General features: G+C 44.2%; 1 protein-coding gene and 1 non-coding gene across 4 annotated transcripts in view; one reads left to right on the top strand and one right to left on the bottom strand.

Moving 5' to 3' along the window:
* Nucleotides 1–18837, bottom strand: part of SNX30 (sorting nexin family member 30) — a 109587-nt gene that overhangs the window by 46910 nt on the left and 43840 nt on the right. For all 3 annotated transcript variants that reach the window (XM_070795293.1, XM_070795295.1, XM_070795294.1), the window contains exons 2-3: nucleotides 13273–13464; nucleotides 600–710 (exon numbers count right to left, since the gene is read on the bottom strand). In XM_070795293.1, the coding sequence (XP_070651394.1) occupies nucleotides 600–710; nucleotides 13273–13464 (303 nt within the window). The remainder of the gene's footprint in view (nucleotides 1–599; nucleotides 711–13272; nucleotides 13465–18837) is intronic.
* Nucleotides 18199–18270, top strand: TRNAC-ACA (transfer RNA cysteine (anticodon ACA)). Its single transcript has one exon. It is a non-coding gene; the product is annotated as a tRNA-Cys (tRNA).

The following is an 18837-nucleotide window of genomic DNA, read 5'->3' as shown; positions in this document are numbered from 1 at the left end:
GTATGCTGATTTTAAGTAGTCTTTTAAATTTTATTTGCTCTAGTTTTTTTTTTTAATGTGCAACTAAAGTAACGGATGAGTAGTATGTTTCTTCAATAAATAGAGCTAGGTGGCTTTGGGTTTGTTCTTTGAAAGGAAAAGCTATGGTTGATGGATTGTGCGCTAGATCCCTGCTCCCTGAATTACCCATGTCTAAAGAAAACCCGGCCAGCTGTAATCTGAGGCATCTCTCTCCACCTGGTGGCAGCTCTCCAAACCTCAGAACTGTATCTAGGGAGGGTGTGACAGCCAGCCTTTGAGGAGGCAGCAAAGGAGAACTAGGACTCTCCATACCTGAAAAAAATCAATCTCCTTCTCACAAGGAATATGAAAATCTACCCCACCCCATCCAAGAAACCAGCATACTGTATAGCAGATCAGAAGTCAAAACCCAAAATATGAACTAATTATACAGCATCCACAAAATGAACAGTTGCTGGGTAGATCTGGTAGCAAACGTAAGGCAGTGATTGCCCATAATTTGAGGGGTGAGAGTGAACACTGTCAGGAAAGAGAAAGAAGGAAAAGTGAGTAACAAGCTGTACTGACTTAGTACCTACGGGAATGAGATGAGTGGGCTGGGATTCTTCCAGTTTGTTCCTCAACCAGTCAAAATCCTGGTATCTTCGACGGACAGAATATTCTGGCAGGTCAAACTCCACCCGAGTACTCTGCAAATGAGAAGAGCAGAACAAAATCAGGGTAAGGAAAGAGCAGCTGTCTTGGCAGAAGGGAAGGAAAAAAGCTCTTTCTGGATAACCTAACTGGGCAAGAACACACTTTCCTTCTACCAAACACGCCAGCCACATGGCAGGGTTTACCAGGATGGAATGACGAGTCTAGGCGTGGGGTCCAGTTAAACATTTCAAGGATCTATAAGGAAAATGTTGAGATTTCATTCCCCTCCTTCAGGAATTGGAACTATCCCCCAGAACTGTGTTCAGAAAACATTTGATTCATCTTCTCCAAGCTTAACTTTGAAATTTTCTTTTAGTAGATCCCTGGAGAAGAAAATGGCAACTCACTCCAGTATTCTTGCCTGGAGAATTCCATGGACAGAGGAGCCTGGAGGGCTACAGTCCACGGGGTCGCAAAGAGTCGGACACAACTGAAGCGAATAACACACACACAGAGTAATTCCGCTGAGAATCCAAATCTGTGACTCTGTTTTTAAAAAAAATGTTTCCACCTTTTGCTAAATATGCTGACAGGTTTTGTCAAAGGCAGAGGAAAAACAAAAAGTAGAGATAACAGATTACCTGCTCATTTAGGAACCAGATTAGATGAAAATAGAAAAGGTTTCGCCTACTGTGCCATATCCTGCCAGGACCATAAGCCTGAAACTATACTGCATTTTAGATGATTTTTTGTTACTCTAGAAGGAAATAATACTAAAATATCATTTTTTGGCAGAAAAAATATTAATCACATCCCCTTCCCTGAATATAAGTTTTCTGAAATGTGATTTCAACACTTAACAATAAAAACCAATACTAAATAAAATAAATTTATACCAAAGCAAGATTTTCATTCATTAATTAGTCCAAACCAAAATTATGTCTCAGATACACCACTTTTCCCTGTGAGGGTACCGACTATATGACAGTCATAGTTCTCAGAATTTAAAGCACAAAATAAAAATGGCTCAAGCTATCTTTTATAAACTTATTGAACTCTTTCACATCAAAAGTCTGTTTTAATCCATGGAACCAAGAAAACCTTAAAAACACATAAACAAGAGTCATCCATCACAGAAGCAGCCACTGAACAGCTCTGGCATCAAAAATTATGATTTCATCCTCCCCAGAAGCCAGGCTCACAGACTGAGCAAAACTGTGAAGTCAAAGGACTCGATCTTGGACAAAACCCCAACTCTTTCTGCCTCTTTTCCCCTTGTCAAAGTTCTGCACAACAGCATATGCCCGTGAAACACAACCTTCCCCTGTGAAGCAGAGGCAGGAGCGGGAGACATGGGCACGTTTGTTTAATTAGGCATTTATGATTTATTAGAAGACTCCCCAGAGGAATCAGTGTTGTAGAACGAGAGAGAGAGAGGGGGGGGAGAAGGAAAAAACTTAAATCGAAATCACTATTTATGAATCTTTAGGCACAAGGGTGACAGAAACATGGGCAGTAGCCTGGCACTTTGGCTACTTGATGCAAAGAGCCAACTCACTGGAAAAAAACCCTGATGCTACAAAAGTGAAGTGATGTGAAGTTGCTCAGTCGTGTCCGACTCTTTGCGACCCCGTGGACTGTAGCCCGCCAGGCTCCTCTGTCCATGGAATTTTCCAGGCAAGAATACTGGAGTGGGTTACCATTTCCTTCTCCAGGGGATCTTCCCGACCCAGGGATTGAACCTGGGTCTCCCAGGTTGGAGGCAGACGCTTTAAACTCTGAGCCACCAGGGAAGCCCCCTAGAGGCTGGGAAAAATTGAAGGCAACAGGAGAAGGGAGCAGCAGAGGACAAGACGATTGGATAGCACCACCGACTCAAAGGACGTGAGTTTGAACAAACTTGAGGAGACAGTGGAGGATAGAGGAGCCTGGTGTGCTTCAGTCCACGGGGTCACAGAGTCGGACACAACTGAGCAACTGAACAACAAGAATGATAACAGCAAAGCCCGGCACTGCACCAGAAGCAGGGCACGAGCAGTCCCAGCATCTCAGGACGCCACCAAGACTCCCAGAGGCGAGGTTCCCTCAATGGTAGGAAGGCACTGCACCAGAAGCAGCGCATGAGCAGTCCCAGCATCTCAGGATGCCACCAAGACTCCCAGAGGCGCAGTTCCCTCAACGATAGGAAGGCAGTTGGAATGGAAGATCTTCAAGCCCCTGCAGAGTGCCCCCAACAGACTCTGTCTGGGGACTTGCCAATGATTATGGGCTCATGAGAAGTAGATTTTTAAAGATGACAAATTAATGCAACTCCTTTTCATTGTAAACAGAACTGGTAAAAGGGCTCTGCTTTCTGCCCTCCTAAATGTTAAATGATATCAACTGGTTGCTCCTCTTTATTATAGTTTGCAAAACCATTTCACTGAATTATAGTCTATGCAACATTTCTACTCTTTGAAATCAATCTTTGATAACCACAAAAAGTAGTATGTATGATGAAACACAAGTTTTATTTCTGCTGTAACCAATTTTACTTTCAGGCAATTGCTTTTGTTTTTTTGTTTGTTTTTCCTTCTTATTTAGACTAGACATATTTATTTTTAAACTTCAGGAAAATTAAAGTAATATAAAATAAAAACCATAATCCCTCTAAACAGAGAAAAAATGCAATTATATTATGGTTTCCATGTTTTTTTCTATGCATAGTCACTCATATTTTCTCTCTCTTTAATACATCGGATATCTTTCTATATCAACAAGTTCAGATCTATATAATCATCTTTAATCCACATGGATATACCATAATTAAACCAAATACCTATCATGATTGCAGCAACCTATCATGATTGCCAAATAGCTTTTATTACACAGAATTTTTAAAATCATTAAACAGTCAAATTTATCCATTTTTCCCCCTGTAGGGTTACTACTTTTAGTGTCACTGGTAAGAAGGCTGCCCTCATTGTAAGCTTTTCAAAATTATCTTAATTATCTCCTTTATTTGTGGCTTATGTGTGTGTGCGTGTGTGTGTGTTCAGTCACTCAGTTATGTCGGACCCTTTGCAAACCCATGGACTGTATAGCCCATCAGGCTCCTCTGTCCATGGAATTTTCCAGGCAAGAATACTGGAGCAGGTTGCCATTCCTTCTCCAGGGGATCTTCCTCACCCAGGAACTGAACCCGCATCCCCTGAGTCTCCCGTATTGGCAGACAAATTCTTCACCACGTGCCACCTGGGAAGCCCTTTATATATTTGTCTTTAACTGCTACTATTCTATGTCTAGGGCTCTATCATTAGAAAATACTTTTTAAAATTGTGGCAAAGATATTTGTATAATGATGTTCACTGCAATATTATTTAAAATAAATTCAAAGAAACTAAACATCCAACAATAAAAAAAATGGTCAAGGAAATTATGGTATAATTATTCTACGGTTATCAGTAATCATGCCTACAAGACGTTTTTAACAACAAAAATGTTTCAATATAGTTTTAAGGAAAAAAGCAGGATGCTAAGTCATTTCAGTCGTGTCCGACTCTATGCGACCCCATAGACGGCAGCCCACCAGCCTCCCCGTCCCTGGGGTTCTCCAGGCAAGAACACTGGAGTGGGTTGCCATTTCCTTCTCCAATGCTGCTGCTGCTGCTGCTAAGTCGCTTCAGTCGTGTCGGACTCTGTGCGACCCCACAGACAGCAGCCCACTAGGCTCCCCCATCCCTGGGATTCTCCAGGCAAGAACACTGGAGTGGGTTGCCATTTCCTTCTCCAATGCATGAAAGTGAAAAGTGAAAGTGAAGTCTCTCAGTCGTGTCCGACTCTTAGTGACCCCATGGACCGCAGCCTACCAGGCTCCTCCGTCCATGGGATTTTCCAGGCAAGAGTACTGGAGTGGGGTGCCATTGCCTTCTCCGAAAAAGCAGGATACAAAATTGTGTATGATTTCATTGGTATTAAAATTTTGGACATAAAAAGTTAGAAGAAAAATCTAGAACTGATAATGACAACTATCTACTTTACATTCAACTTTACTTCCAAACTTTCTAATATTCTCCTATAATACTTTTAATAGTTACAAAAAACCTGCTCATTTAAAAAAATAACTCATTTAAGGACAGAGGACTTAAGAAATCAGTGAAACTTGTTTGATGCTTTGGAAAGCAGTAACATTAAAAAAAAAATCATCATAAAACAGAAAGGATGCTCACAATTGCTGACCCAAAATTTATTTTACTTTTTACCACTTGTTCTAGAAAAGATATAGTGATACTTGGAATATGATCAAGTGACATAAATTAGAAGTAGGTGAGCAAGATAGAGGAAAAATAAGGACAGAAATAAAAAGTAGAGCTGAGAACGAGGCTAGCAACACGCACTCACCTTGGAATTCTGCATGCTTGTTAAAACTGGGCCACAGACATTACTGTGAATTTCTGGAGGGAAATCTAGTCTGTTGTAAGACACGTAGTGCTCGTAAAAGATGCAGGTCAATAAAACCCCAACTCTGAGTCTGTAATAAAATTTTCCTCTCTGAAATTCAGGGTCTAACTCAGAAAGAAAAATAAAGTACTAACAAGTGTTTATGTCTATTTTCTAGTATCTGTAGTCAACAAAACAATAAAAAAGGAAGTGTACACCCACAATCCCATGATGAGAGGCAACCACTTCACACCTTACTGTGTTCCACAGTCTAGAATGTTCCACAAAGACCACCAGATCATGTGTACACACCTAAAGTCAGATCTACAAATAGGCAACTGAGCACAGGAGTGGTAACGAAGAATATCCACTTTCACCGTTGCACCCTACGAGTATCTCCTTGGTCATTCTTAAGCATCTCCACCCCGTTTTGTTAACACTCTGGAAGACTACAGCACAGAGCCACAGTAAAATCAACCACCCAGGAGCTCACCCAGTCCCCCGGGCCTCACCTTCCCACAGAAGAACGCCTCTTTATTCCCTAGGGGCTGATGGGCCCAGTGACTGTGGACTGAAGCTTCTCCCAAGACTTTTCATTAAATTCAAAATTTACAGTCCTTTCACTCTAGAGAGATTCAGTCTTTTGTAATAAATGCCATCTATCTAGGCCACAGCTGAATCCTAAGAAGCCTAAGCAACTCCCTCCCTGTAGAAAGGACCTCTTCCCTTATCAAATGGTAGCCAGCTCCTCTCATTCTCAGAGAAGGCAATGGCACCCCACTCCAGTACTCTTGCCTGGAAAATCCTATGGACGGAGGGGCCTGGTGGGCTGCAGTCCATGGGGTCGCTGGGAGTCGGACACGACTGAGAGACTTCATTTTCACTTTTCACTTTCATGCACTGGAGAAGGAAATGGCAACCCACTCCAGTGTTCTTGCCTGGAGAATCCCAGGGATGGCAAAGCCTGGTGGGCTGCCATCTATGGGGTCACACAGAGTCGGACATGACTGAAGTGTCTTAGCAGCAGCAGCAGCATCTCATTCTGCTTCAAAGCCCCGAGGCGCTCAGCACACCTGAAACGATACCTGAAGAGGCTTCTGGCTGACTCCCTCTGAGCTTCCATCTACCTCCTCCTCAGATCTTCCCACCTGGTTCCCTGGGACTCCTGTTCCTTAAGTAACAACGTCCTGCAGTTCCCCGACCTGCTCGAATCCTGAAAGCTGGCTCTCCCCTGAGAATATACCCCGCCCTCCACCTTGTTGTGCCGTCAGGTGGAAAGCTGCAGGCGTTCTCACATCTCACAAACCTCTGTGAGCAAGACCGAGAGCCACTGGTGACAGCCAGCTCACTCCTCCCACTCTGCCACGGCCCCCGAAAGTCCTAGCGAGGCCCCTGCCATCAGGACACAGACCTCTCTGCCTCTCCTCACACTGTCACCCGCTGACACACCGGCCCTTCTGCTGACTCCCTGACAGCACCAGGCTCTCAGGCTTCGTAACCGGGCTGCCCTCAAGACCCAGGTGTTCCCACACACAACACTCACCTCCAAGCCAACAGCGCCTTACCCCATGCCCACGGCCGCTCCACAGATGTTGCCATCATGCTGAAATTCAGGTATCTCCCATACTAACTGGCACCTCCTACAGTACAGACTCTTCCATTTCCCAGGACCCTTGTTTATTCAGCCTCGGGATCTACAGTTCCTGACAATCCATCCACTCCTGTCTTCACTTTCTTCCTTATTCAGCCATCAGTTCCACGATGAATCACTTCAACCTCTGACCTGCTGATACCCTAAACACCCCTTCCAAGCTGTCATTCACGAGTGCGTGCGTGCTAAGTCGATTCAGTCTTGTCTGACTCTTTGGGACCCTGTGGACTGTGCCCTCCAGGCTCCTCCATCCACGGGATTCTCCAGGCAAGAATACTGGAGTGGGTTGCCATACCCTCCTCCAGGGGACCTTCCCAACCAAGGGATAGAGCACGCGTCTCTCATGTCTCCTGCACTGGCAGGCAGGTTCTTTGCCACTAGCGCCATCTGGGAAGCCCATCATTTAAGCAGCTCTGGCAAAAATGCAACCACCTACTGCCTACTTTTCCAGACTTAGGCACTGTCTGAAGGAAAAACAAAATCAGGGAAACACACGGAAACCATGAATTCTACAACTGGACCCGCAACACTGCCAAGCAATCTCTGGATACTTCCTTAGTCAAGTCTCTTCCCCATTTTTCCTGAGTTAATGCAGTTTTGAAAGCTTCTAAGCCCCACTTCAAAACCTCCCCCTTCACTCTTTGTAAAGACTTGGTTATCTCTTCATGGGAAAACTGAAGATATAAGCAAAAAATCCCTCAACTTCCTGCCACAAAAAAACTCCTACTTTCCTTTTTCCTCCAGAAACAATGGGAAAAGTAGGCTCCCTCAATGGAGGCTGTTCCTTCCCCCAGTTCTGCTCAGGACTCTCTCCCCTCCTCAGTGGCTTCCATCCTTACCTCCAACCTCTGACCCAGTTCTTCTCTACCAACATTGGCCACGTGGCACTTATACAAGTCTCTTCCATCCTAACAAAATGCCTCTCCCATCAAAGCCACAACCCCACTACAGCCGTTGTTCTTTCTCTCGTTGACTTTCATTGCCAAACGGGGTGCTGTACCACCACTGCAGTGAAACTGCTCTCACCTTAGTCATCAACAGCCTTCTTGTCGTTAAATCTAACATTCACTTTGTAATCCTTATATATAACTTGACCTCAGCAGCATTTAGCCTCTTTTGACCACTGAGGCATTTGAAGAGAGGAATTAATTGGGGCATAAGCCTTGGGCTCCAAAATCACTGCATATTGTGACTGTAGCCATGAAATTAAAAGACGCTTGCTCTTTGAAAGGAAAGTTATAACAAACCTAGACAGCGTATTAAAAAGCAGAGACAACACTTTGCTGACAAAGGTCCGTATAATCAAAGTTACGGTTTTTCCAATAGTCATGTGCAGATGTGAGAGCTGGACCATAAAGAAGGTTGAGTGCCAAAGAACTGAAGTTTCTGAATTGTGGTGCTGGAGAAGACTCTTGAGAGTCCCTTGGACTGCAAAGAGATCAAACTAGTCAATCCTAAAGGAAATCAGTCCTGAATATTCATTGAAAGGACTGATGCTGAAGCTCCAATACTTTGGCCCACCTGATGGGAAGAGCCAGTTCATTGGAAAAGACCCTGATGCTGGGAAAGATTGAAGGCAAAAGGAAAAGGGGGTGAGAGAGGATAAGATGGTTGGATAGCATCACCAACTCCATGGACATGAATTTGAGCAAACTCTGGGAGATCGTGAAGGACAAGGAGCTTGGCCTGCTGCAGTCTATGGAGTCGCAAAGAGTAGGCCACGACTTAGCAACTGAACAACAAAAAAGCTTTAGTGATGACTATCTGGTGATGGGATAAAAGTCAAGAAGAGGATGGCTTCTAAAGGGAGCAGAAGGCGCCTCTCTACTTCTAACACCCAGTCTACTTTCAATTTATCATCAGTTTCAACAGTCAGACCATGGTAGTAGACACCACAGTGTTGGGGGAGTGGGGGTGGGACTTTCTGGAAAATCATGCTTTTTGAAAGCACAGCACAAGACAGATCTGGGTTTAAGTTTCAACACATGTTAGCTCCATGTCTTTGAGCAATTTTCTCAATTATTGCTGTGTCTTAGGTTCCTCATTTGCAAAAGTAAGAATACTATCAGTACCTACTTTGTAAGGATTAATGGGTGATATATTTAAAGCACTTTGCACAAAATAAATGACAGCTCATCCACAGAATGGGATACTGCTGCACTCTTAGAAATGATAGCATAAAAGTGTGCTCACTGGCATTTACTAGCAGAGAAAGACATTTGCAACATATTAAGTGAATTGGCCACTAGCAAAATACTCATTTTTGTGAATGGATAGAGACAAATAGTTCAGAGAATTCTAAATCATTATTTCTTGCTGGTGAGCTTGTGTTTTTTTTATTTTATTGTTTTAACTTACTTGAGTTTCTTAATTTCTCTGTAATGGGTACATATTAGTTATATAAAATTTGAAGGGTTCTGACTGCAAAAAAAAAAAAAAAAAGTACAGCATGTGGGAAATGCTCAGTAATTCTCTATATTATGATGTTATCTTCTAGAAGTTGTAGAGAAAACTGCTAGGATCTGCCAGCCCTGAGAAGGCTGCTCTCCACAAATGGAGAGATAAGATACCCATGACTTAGACCTGGGTGGGGAACACTTTGCCTGCATTGTCTCCCAGCCATAGGTTCATCTGAGCTCAGGAAAAGCAACTCTGTACTTTGGCCAGTTTTTGTCATCAGAAATCTGAACTAGGCCTGGGAGTCAAAGCAATAAAGTATTTGTACAACCTCATCCTCGGACCATTAATTCTGCTTGATAATCTCACCAGGAGTGGGGGTCCTGGACAAGAGCAGGTGTTTGGGAACCCGTGTTCCCATCTGTCCTCTCTCATCCACAAATATCCCTCAGTTCATTCAGTTCAGTCACTCAATCATGTCTGACTCTTTGCAACCCCATGGACTGTAGCACGCCAGGCCTCCCTGTCTATCACCAACTCCAGAGCTTGCGAAAACTCACGTCCATCGAGTTGATGATGCCATCCAACTATCTTATCCTCTGTTGTCCACTTCTCCTCCTGCCCTCAATATTTCCCAGCATCAGGGTCTTTTCCAATGAGTCAGTTGTTCACATCAGGTGGCCAAAGTACTAAAGCTTCAGCATCAGTCCTTGCAATGAATATTCAGGACTGATTTCCTTAACGATTGACTGGTTGGATCTCCTTGCAGCCCAAGGGACTCTCAAGAGTCTTTTCCAGCACCACAGTTCAAAAGCATCAATTCTTCAGCACTCAGCCTTCTTTATGGTCCAACTCTCACATCCATACACGACTACTGGAAAAACCATAGCTTTGACTAGATGGACCTTTCTCGGCAAAGTAATCCCTGCTTTTTAAAATGCTGTCTAGGTTGGTCATAGCCTTTCTTCAGAGGAGCAAGCATCTTTTAATTTCACGGTTGCAGTCACCATCTGCAGTAATTTGGGAGCCCAAGAAAATAAAGTCTGTTACTGTTATTGTTTCCCCATCTATTTGCCATAAAGTGATGGGACCAGATGCCATGATCTTAGCATAATCTTTCTAAATGTTGAGTTTTAAGCCAGCTTTTTTATTCTCTTCTTTCACTTTCATCAAGAGGCTCTTTAGTTTCTCTTCGTTTTCTGCCATAAGGGTGGTGTCATCTACATATCTGAGGTTATTGATATTTCTCTCTGAAATTTTGATTCCAGCTTGTACTTCATCCAGCCCGGCATTTTGCATGATGTACTCTGCATAAACAAGCAGGTTGACAATATACAGCCTTGATATACTCCTTTCCCAATTTGGAACCAGTCCGTTGTTCCATGTCCAGTTCTAACTGTTGCTACTTGACATACATACAGGTTTCTCAGAAGGCAGGTATGGTGGTCTGGTTTTCCATCTCTTTAAGAATTTTCCAGTTTGTTGTGATCTACAAAGTCAATGGCATAGTCAATGAAGCAGAAGTAAATTTGTTTTTGAATTCTCCTGCTTTTTCTATGACCCAAGGGATGTTGGCAATTTGATCTCTGGTTCCTCTGCCTTTTCTAAATCCAGCTTGAACATCTGGAAGTTCTCAGTTCACGTACTGTTGAAGCCTATCTTGGAGAATTTTGAGCATTACTTTAACAGCATGTGGCCTTCCCTGGTGGCTCAGACAGTAATGCATCTGCCTGCAATGCAGGAGACCTGGGTTCGATCCCTAGGTTGGGAAGTTCCCCTGGAGAAGGAAATGGCAACCCACTCCAATACTCTTGCCTGGAAAATCTCATGGACAGAGGAGCCTGGTATGCTACAGTCCATGAGGTTGCAAAACGTTGGACACAACTGAGTGACTTCACTTTCTTTCTTTCTTTCTTCCCTTCCTTCCCTTCTTTCCCTTCCTTCCCTCTTTCTTTCTTTTTTGCCAGCATGTGAGATGAGTGCAATTGTGCAGTAGTTTGAGCATTCTTTGGCATTGCCTTTCTTTGGGATTGGAATGAAAACTGAACTTTTCTAGTCCTGTGGCCACTGCTGAGTTTTCTAAATTTGCTGGCATATTGAGTGCAGCACTTTCACAGCATCATCTTTTAGGATTTGAAATAGCTCAACTGGAATTCCATCACCTTCACTAGCTTTGTTCGTAGTGATGCTTCCTAAGGCCCACTTGACTTCACATTCCAGGATGTCCAGCTCTAGGTGAGTGATCACACCATCGTGATTATCTGGGTCGTGAAGATCTTTTTTGTACTGTTTTTCTGTGTATTCTTGCCACCTCTTCTTAATATCTTCTGCTGTTAGGACAATGCTGTTTCTGTCCTTTATTGTGCCTATCTTCTGCATGAAATGTTCCCTTGGTATCTCTAATTTTCTTGAAGAGATCTCTGATCTTTCCCATTCTATTGTTTTCTTCTATTTCTTTGCATTGATCACTGAGGAAGGCTATCTTATCTCTCTTTGCTATTCTTTGGAACTCTGCATTCAGATGGATACATCCATCCTTTTCTCCTTTTCACATATCCCTAAGCATCCTTTTTATATAACACTCAGAAAGAAGGCTCCAGATGAATCACCAAGGTATTAAACCTGGTGTCACTATTTGACACAGGAGAAGAAAAGGACTCTGATTTGAGGTCAGAAGTGGAATTCACAGTAAGAAGTAAAAACCAAACCTTGCAACAAGTTCAGCCTTGAGGTGTTGTCCTTGAAGCCAAGGGAAAATGTGGGATTGGAACTTGGAAGAGATCATTCTGAGATAATCCTGACTTAAGAGAAAATAAAATAACCCCAGGAAAAGAGGCAGAAGTAAGAGCACCACAGAGAAAGGGGCCAAGGGAGGGCAGAGAGGAGGCAGAGGAGAGCGTGGTGAGCTGCAGGACTGCGTCAGCCTGAGAGCCTGATGACAGGGAGGCACAGTGCAGGCGGAGGACAGAAGGGGCGGGGACTCGTCAAGACAGGCGAGCGCTGCTGTGCCAGCAAGGTGGTCACCTTGTCATTCAGCTGTTTAGAGCACAAATGCAAGAAAACCAGGTTTTGCATTTCACTGACTACAGGCTAAAAAATAAGTTGACCCCAGGGTGAAAAATGCCAACAAAGGTACATATAGTCAAAGTTCTGGTTTTTCTAAGGCTTCCCTGGTGGCTCAGTGGTAAAGAACACACCTGCAATGTAGGAAATGCAGGTTCGATCCCTGGGTCAGGAAGATTCCCCGGAGAAGGAAATGGCAACCCACTCCAGTATTCTTGCCTGGGAAACCCCATGGACAGAGGAGCTTGGCTGGCTACAGTCCATGGGGTCGCAAAGAGTCAGACACGACTTAGCGACTGAACAACAACAAGGGGAAAAAAAATGAGTAGCTAGAAATGACTCATGGGAATACATGTATCAACCTAGGACCTCCGAGGACATAATACACACTGAAGCACCTGGCGATGCTGCGGAATATTACCCAGTGGCAAAAGAGATGGGGGAAACCATGTCGGCACATGTGCATGTACACCCGCACGAACTTTCAAATGTCAACCAGCGCAGAAAAGACCAGGCAGTTAAACAGTGGCACATGGCAGAAGGTCAATAGATATTAGTTCCCATCCTTTTTTGACATCAAGTCTAATGACACCAGATTAAAATCATGGTCTCATCACAGAACTTCAGGCTGATACAAGGACTCATAAATTTCAAGAGTAAAGAGATTCTGGGACTTCCGTGGCAGTCTAGGAGGCTCAGGTTCAATCCCTGTTTGGGGAACTAAGATCCCACATGTTACACAGTGCAGCCAAAAAAAAAAAAAAAAAAGAGAGAGAGAGAGAGAGAAAGTAATGAGATATTAACATGTTAAACACTATCCCCATAGAAAGTAAGTGTCTTACTTTTTATGACTAAATTTGCAAGACTGGAGTCACAATTTCTCCTTCATTTTAAGATAAAAGAAAAAACTTGCATATAACCCTTTTAAATCTGAATATATCCACTCTCTGAAAAAGCTGTACCCATAGCTGTGATAAAGGTGAACAGAGTTGTGCGGACGAGGGAAAAGGAAAGGGCAGGGATCACGGCGGCAGGACGGCTTCTCCAAGCAGTGCACACAGGCGGACGAGGACACAGGGACCTACTTTGGTGGTGATCCTGTACGTGATGTAGGTCTCCATCGTACAGACATGCTTCTTGGGGTCGTCAACCGTGACAAAGAGGTCTCTGGTCTCACCATCCATGTCATCATCAAGCTGAAGTCTGTTGAGAAGGGAAGATGAAGAAGCTGGACTCGCCGTGCCTGCTGGAGTACCACCATTGGGCAAAATGAGATCCTGAGGGAAGAAAAGAATCACCTTACACGTGAGCTGAGACACTCGAGACCACCAGCGAAAGCGGCTGGTGGGGCCAAACCGAGAAACACCTTTAAATACAAAAAAAACTTTCGGAGAATCTGATCCTCTCCTTTCTTAACATTTCTTAAGTGAACAGAGTCTTTTATGACCACAAGAAACACACAACAGGCAGCACTCTCCACCAAATCCTGTTGATTCATCTCCCAGCGCTGCAGGAACCAACAGTTCAGGGACGGAGAACCTAAGAGCCACCTGCATCATCAGACTTGGACAGAGAAGGAACTTCTGAGCATGCCACAGTCTCTCATTTCCCCACTTTCTCAAGACCACCGCTTGGGCCCAGGTGTACATTAAAGGGCCAGAACCCTCTTAAATACCTGACACATTTGAAAACTCAACCAACCATCACAAAGAGATAATTAAACATTACATACCTGGAATAAGTCACACCATTACCTAGTAAGCATGCTTCCCAGAAAACTGAATCTATATCCTGAACAAAGCACCACATCAATTTACAGGAAACACAGAGGAGCGAGGAGCATGTTAAAACAATCTATAAGGACAAGATAAGCAGAGTCTACACTCTGTGACACTAAAGAGAACTAAAGATCCAGTTTTTTCAATAAATAAACTGCAAGGAGAAAAAAGAGAAAGAGATAGAAAGAACACCAATAGATGTAAAGAAATTCAAGAGATCTATCAACAATTGCAATGGGTCCTGATTAAAACATAGGATTAAAACATTTTTGGATACTCAGGAAAACTTTAATATCAAATAATTATTTGATGACATGAAGGAATTATTAGGTGTGGTAATGAAAGTATGATGATTTTACAAAGTCTTCATCTTTTAGTAACATGTAACTATGGTATTCATAGATTAAATGATAGAATGTGTGGTGTTAACATTTGTTTTAAAATAATTAAGGACAGATAGGTGGGTAATCGGAGAAGGCAATGGCAACCCACTCCAGTACTCTTGCCTGGAAAATCCCATGGACGGAGGAGCCTGGTGGGCTGCAGTCCATGGGGTCGCTAGGAGTCAGACACGACTGAGCGACTTCAATTTCACTTTTCACTTTCATGCATTGGAGAAGGAAATGGCAACCCACTCCAGTGTTCTTGCCTGGAGAATCCCAGGGACAGAGGAGCCTAGTGGGCTGCCGTCTGTGGGATCCCACAGAGTCGGACACGACTGAAGTGACTTAGCAGCAGCAGCAGCAGCAGGTGGGTAATGGGCTTCCCTGGTGGCTCAGACAGTAAACAAACTGCAAAGCAGGAGACCCGGTTTCAGTCCCTGAATCAGGAAGATCCCCTGGAGAAGGGAATAGCTATCCACTCCAGAATTCTTTCTTGCCTGGAGAATTCCACAGTCAGAGGAGTCTGGTAGACAACAGGCCATGGGGTCACAAAGAGTCAAGATGCACCAAAGTTGATCATTATTGAAGCTGGTACTTGCAGATTCATTAAAAATTCTCTCCTCTTCCATATTTGTTTAAAATTTTCCACAACAGAAAAGCTTAAAGGAGGTGGGGAGAGCAAATACCAGAAAAGAAAGGGAAGGAAAGGTTAAAAACTTAGGGACTTCTTTCTTCTTAGGTCTCAGCAGGAAGCCACTTGAATCAATTATGTCCCTTTAATATCAAAAAATATGTAGCCTTCCAGTTACCTTTTCTGCTTTTCTTCCAGTTACCTTATGCTACTGCTGCTTTTCTGGTTTTAAGATTTGACAAGAGAACAAAACCCTGTCCTAGCAGATGTGAATGTCACCTTGGAATAATTAGAAGGCAAAGACTAAGGAATATGGCAAGAAATGACATGATACTAAGCAAAGGGCCTGGTCAGGAATGCTGTCTGCATTCCTGGCCTGTGGGGCAGTCGGATCACAGGCTGCGGGTGGGGAGGTGCTTCCCCTGAATGAGGTCTCCTTGTGTGCAGGCTGGATATGATTTAGCCCCCAGAGAAAAGAACATACAGGAAATGAAAAGTCAACCAAGCCATCGTATCCACGAGCTCCAGCTGAACATGGCACATCTGGGAACAGGGTCTGGAACAAGGCGGAGGGAAGCACGGCCTGGGGTCAAGGGCAATGTTACCCAACTCCATGGGTGACGGAAAGTAAATTAAAAAAGCACCTTCCTTTGTCTCCCTGACCACAGATAATTTAATCACATTCTTAACATATGCCATCAAAAATACTTTTGTAATTTCTGAAAGGGTAGCATTTCACAGAAGATACTCAATGGGAATGGACCCCACCCCTCCACTTCCCAGCCAAGGGGCTTGTTAGCTGGGAAGGCAAGCCCCTCAGCAGCTGCTCTTGTGTGGACCACAGAACCTTGATGCAGCAGTATCCTGCAAACTGCTTTCTCAGCACACTGATGCCACGGGGCATGCAGTGTCCCTAACACAGGGTCTAGGGATCCAGGAGAGGACATCTCTGGAGCTCTGAGACAACCATCACATCTTTATCTCTTCTGTAAATATTTAAACGCTGACCTCAGGCAAGACACTCAACTAGGCATTGAGGGGCTCCCCTCTGATTTTTTTTTTTTTTAATTTTTAATCAACTCTAGCTCACTGGGCCTCAGAAAAGCTTCATCACCTACGGCTAAACACTGCACAAAAGAATAAAAGAATTCAAAACCTTCAGTCAGATAAGCCAACATCAGCTCAGACGGCAATGTTCCACAATCTGGCCTGAACTGATCCTGGAACTCACTATGCTATTTCATATTCCTCATCATGGCTTGCACGGCATATACACACCCCTCTTTCTATGCAGGGGGCTCCAAGGATCTCACAGGAATCTGCCCAAATGACCCCCTCTTGGAATTCTTCCTAGATCCATGCCCAGGCAGAACAGCCACTCCCTTCTCAATACCTTAAAGATACATCCATGGAAGCAACTTTCATAGTTTTAATCATTTATTTACATATGTAGCTTTCCCACAAGCACTGTGCAGCCTCTGTAACTGTGCCTTGTTTGCGTGTGTGCGTGATTATCTGTTTGTTTGCAGGTCCCCCCATGACTCCAGCCAGCTCCCCTAACCTTTGTTCTGGGGACCTGAGTCAAAAACCCTCCAGGAAGAGCCCACAAGAAGGTCTAAAAAGTCTTGGATGGAGAGTGGGAACTTCAGTTCTCAAGTCAGTGGGGTTTGGGGAGGACAAGAGCACGTCAACCAGACCCTGTCACATAGCAGATTCTCTCCTTTGAAACTACACGACCAGGAAAAACACCCGTGCCTATCCTACATGTGTTCCCTGGGGTGTTATTTGAGCATATATGCACAGCCAATGAGCGATATGCCCGGAATTTTCTAAAAAGGGAAGCTACGGTCCTCGAGTTCCACAGCACATCTGTGCATAGGGCTTCCACATTCTTATTTCACTGCCCCCTGCGTCAGCCTTGTGAGGTTAGCAAGCAAACACTATCTCTACCAATAAGGAAGCAGACTCGAAAAGTTGAGGACTGTGTTCAAACATATGGAAGCCAGTCATCACTCTGCTGAGTTGAGCCCAGGCTTCTGGGGTCAAGGGTGTGATTGAGCTGAATCCCTTTTGTGTTTCCCAACCCAACACTGTCCCCTGTCTCCATTTTCAGGCCATAAATCCTTTTGGGTAAACATGAAGCATCTGTTTTTAAAACAAATCCAGGAATGCAAGCATTTTCCCTTAGGGTCTGAATACATTATTCCCCAGATAACCCCTCTCAAGATACTGTCCCCATGAGGAACAAATGTAAAGAGAATATATGAAAATCTTCCGAGGAAGGGCAGGGGGTCAGGTGGACACAGTGACCTGATTCCTCTGCCCCTGGAGTCCTCCGGCAGCGTGTCTGCTTCACTGAGACCTAAGCAGGTACTGTGGGAGAGCCGTGCCTTCGCAACTAGCGTAAATTACAGGACGGGAGAAGTGAGACAGCCCCTTGGCTCAACGCAAAAGCCTCCTATTTCCTTGCTGCTATCTTATGGTCAGTCCTCCTTACTGCAGCCAGAATGTGCTCTGAAAAATGTCATTCAAAACATGTCACACACACACATACACACACTGGCTCAAAACTCTCCAAGACTTCCATCCACTCACGTTCAGAATAAAATCCAGATTCCCTCCCATAACCCACCAGGGCCAGCATGATCTTACCACTGTCTCTGACCTCCTCCCAGACATCATCCCCTTCCCCCCAGCTCATCCTGCTCTCCACACTCTGGCCTTGGCTTATCCTGACCTCAGGGCCTTCATGCTTGTAGCTCACTCTGCCTGGACATGGCTCTCCCTGCTCCTGTTGCCACTGGGCTGGCTTTTCTCCTCAAACTGGTTTTTGCTCGAAGGACACCCACTCGGAGAGGCATTCTCAGCCCACAAAAATCTAAAAACAGCCCTGCACCCCTCCAGCATTTTCCAGTCCCTTCCCTGGCTTTATTTTCATCGCAGGACTCACCTCTCTCTGAAAACGTACTGTATATTAATTGATCATCTGTCTGACTCCCCACCAGTCCATAAGTTTCACAGGAGCAGAGACATTGTCTTGTCCACTCCTCTGTTCTCTGACACATAGTAGGTACTCAGTAAGTATTTGATGAATGAATGAGTTTGGAAATGATCCAACTCAATCTCTTCCCAATATAACGTACTCAATAAATGCCAGTTGAATGAGAATGAAACAGGCCAACCTAGCCAGACTGCCTAGTTTTGAACCCCGGTTCCACTTCCCTGGTGGCTCAGATGGTAAAGCGCCTGCCTACAATGCGGGAGACCCGGGTTCGATCCCTGGGTTGGGAAGATCCCCTGGAGAAGGAAATGGCTACCCACTCCAGTATTCTTGCCTGGAAAATACCATGGACGGAGGAGCTTGGTTGGCTACTGTCCATGGGGTCGCAGAGTCGGACACGACTGAGCGACTTCACTATCACTATCATTATGACTTCAGAAAATTCCTAATCTCTCTATGCCCCGATTTCCTCACTTATAAAATGGGCATAATGAGACTGAGTTAACATATGGAGCATCTGGAACAGTACCTGGAACATGGTAGGCTCTACATCACTATTAAAATACACACACACAAAAAAGTCAACTTGTCTGCACATATTCGTGCATACCCTTACAGACTATGGGGCTGGGTTCACAGTAGACAATAAATGCTGCTAAATTAAAATTAAAATTACACCTAGAGTCACAGTCCCTGCCTTAACCACATCTTTGTTAATATTTCACTGTAACAATAGATCTACCTACAGTAGCCCTTGTGAGAGTTACAACTGCAGAGCTGACAAATAAATAAAAACTTCTCATTGCTCCAAATGATCAATTCTTACTATGCAATTTCAGTTATAAGAGAATTTCTTC

This window comes from Bos indicus, chromosome 8 (genome assembly GCF_029378745.1).
Source record: "Bos indicus isolate NIAB-ARS_2022 breed Sahiwal x Tharparkar chromosome 8, NIAB-ARS_B.indTharparkar_mat_pri_1.0, whole genome shotgun sequence".
Taxonomy (NCBI): Eukaryota; Metazoa; Chordata; class Mammalia; order Artiodactyla; family Bovidae; genus Bos; species Bos indicus.
This window is presented reverse-complemented; position numbering and strand designations above follow the sequence as displayed.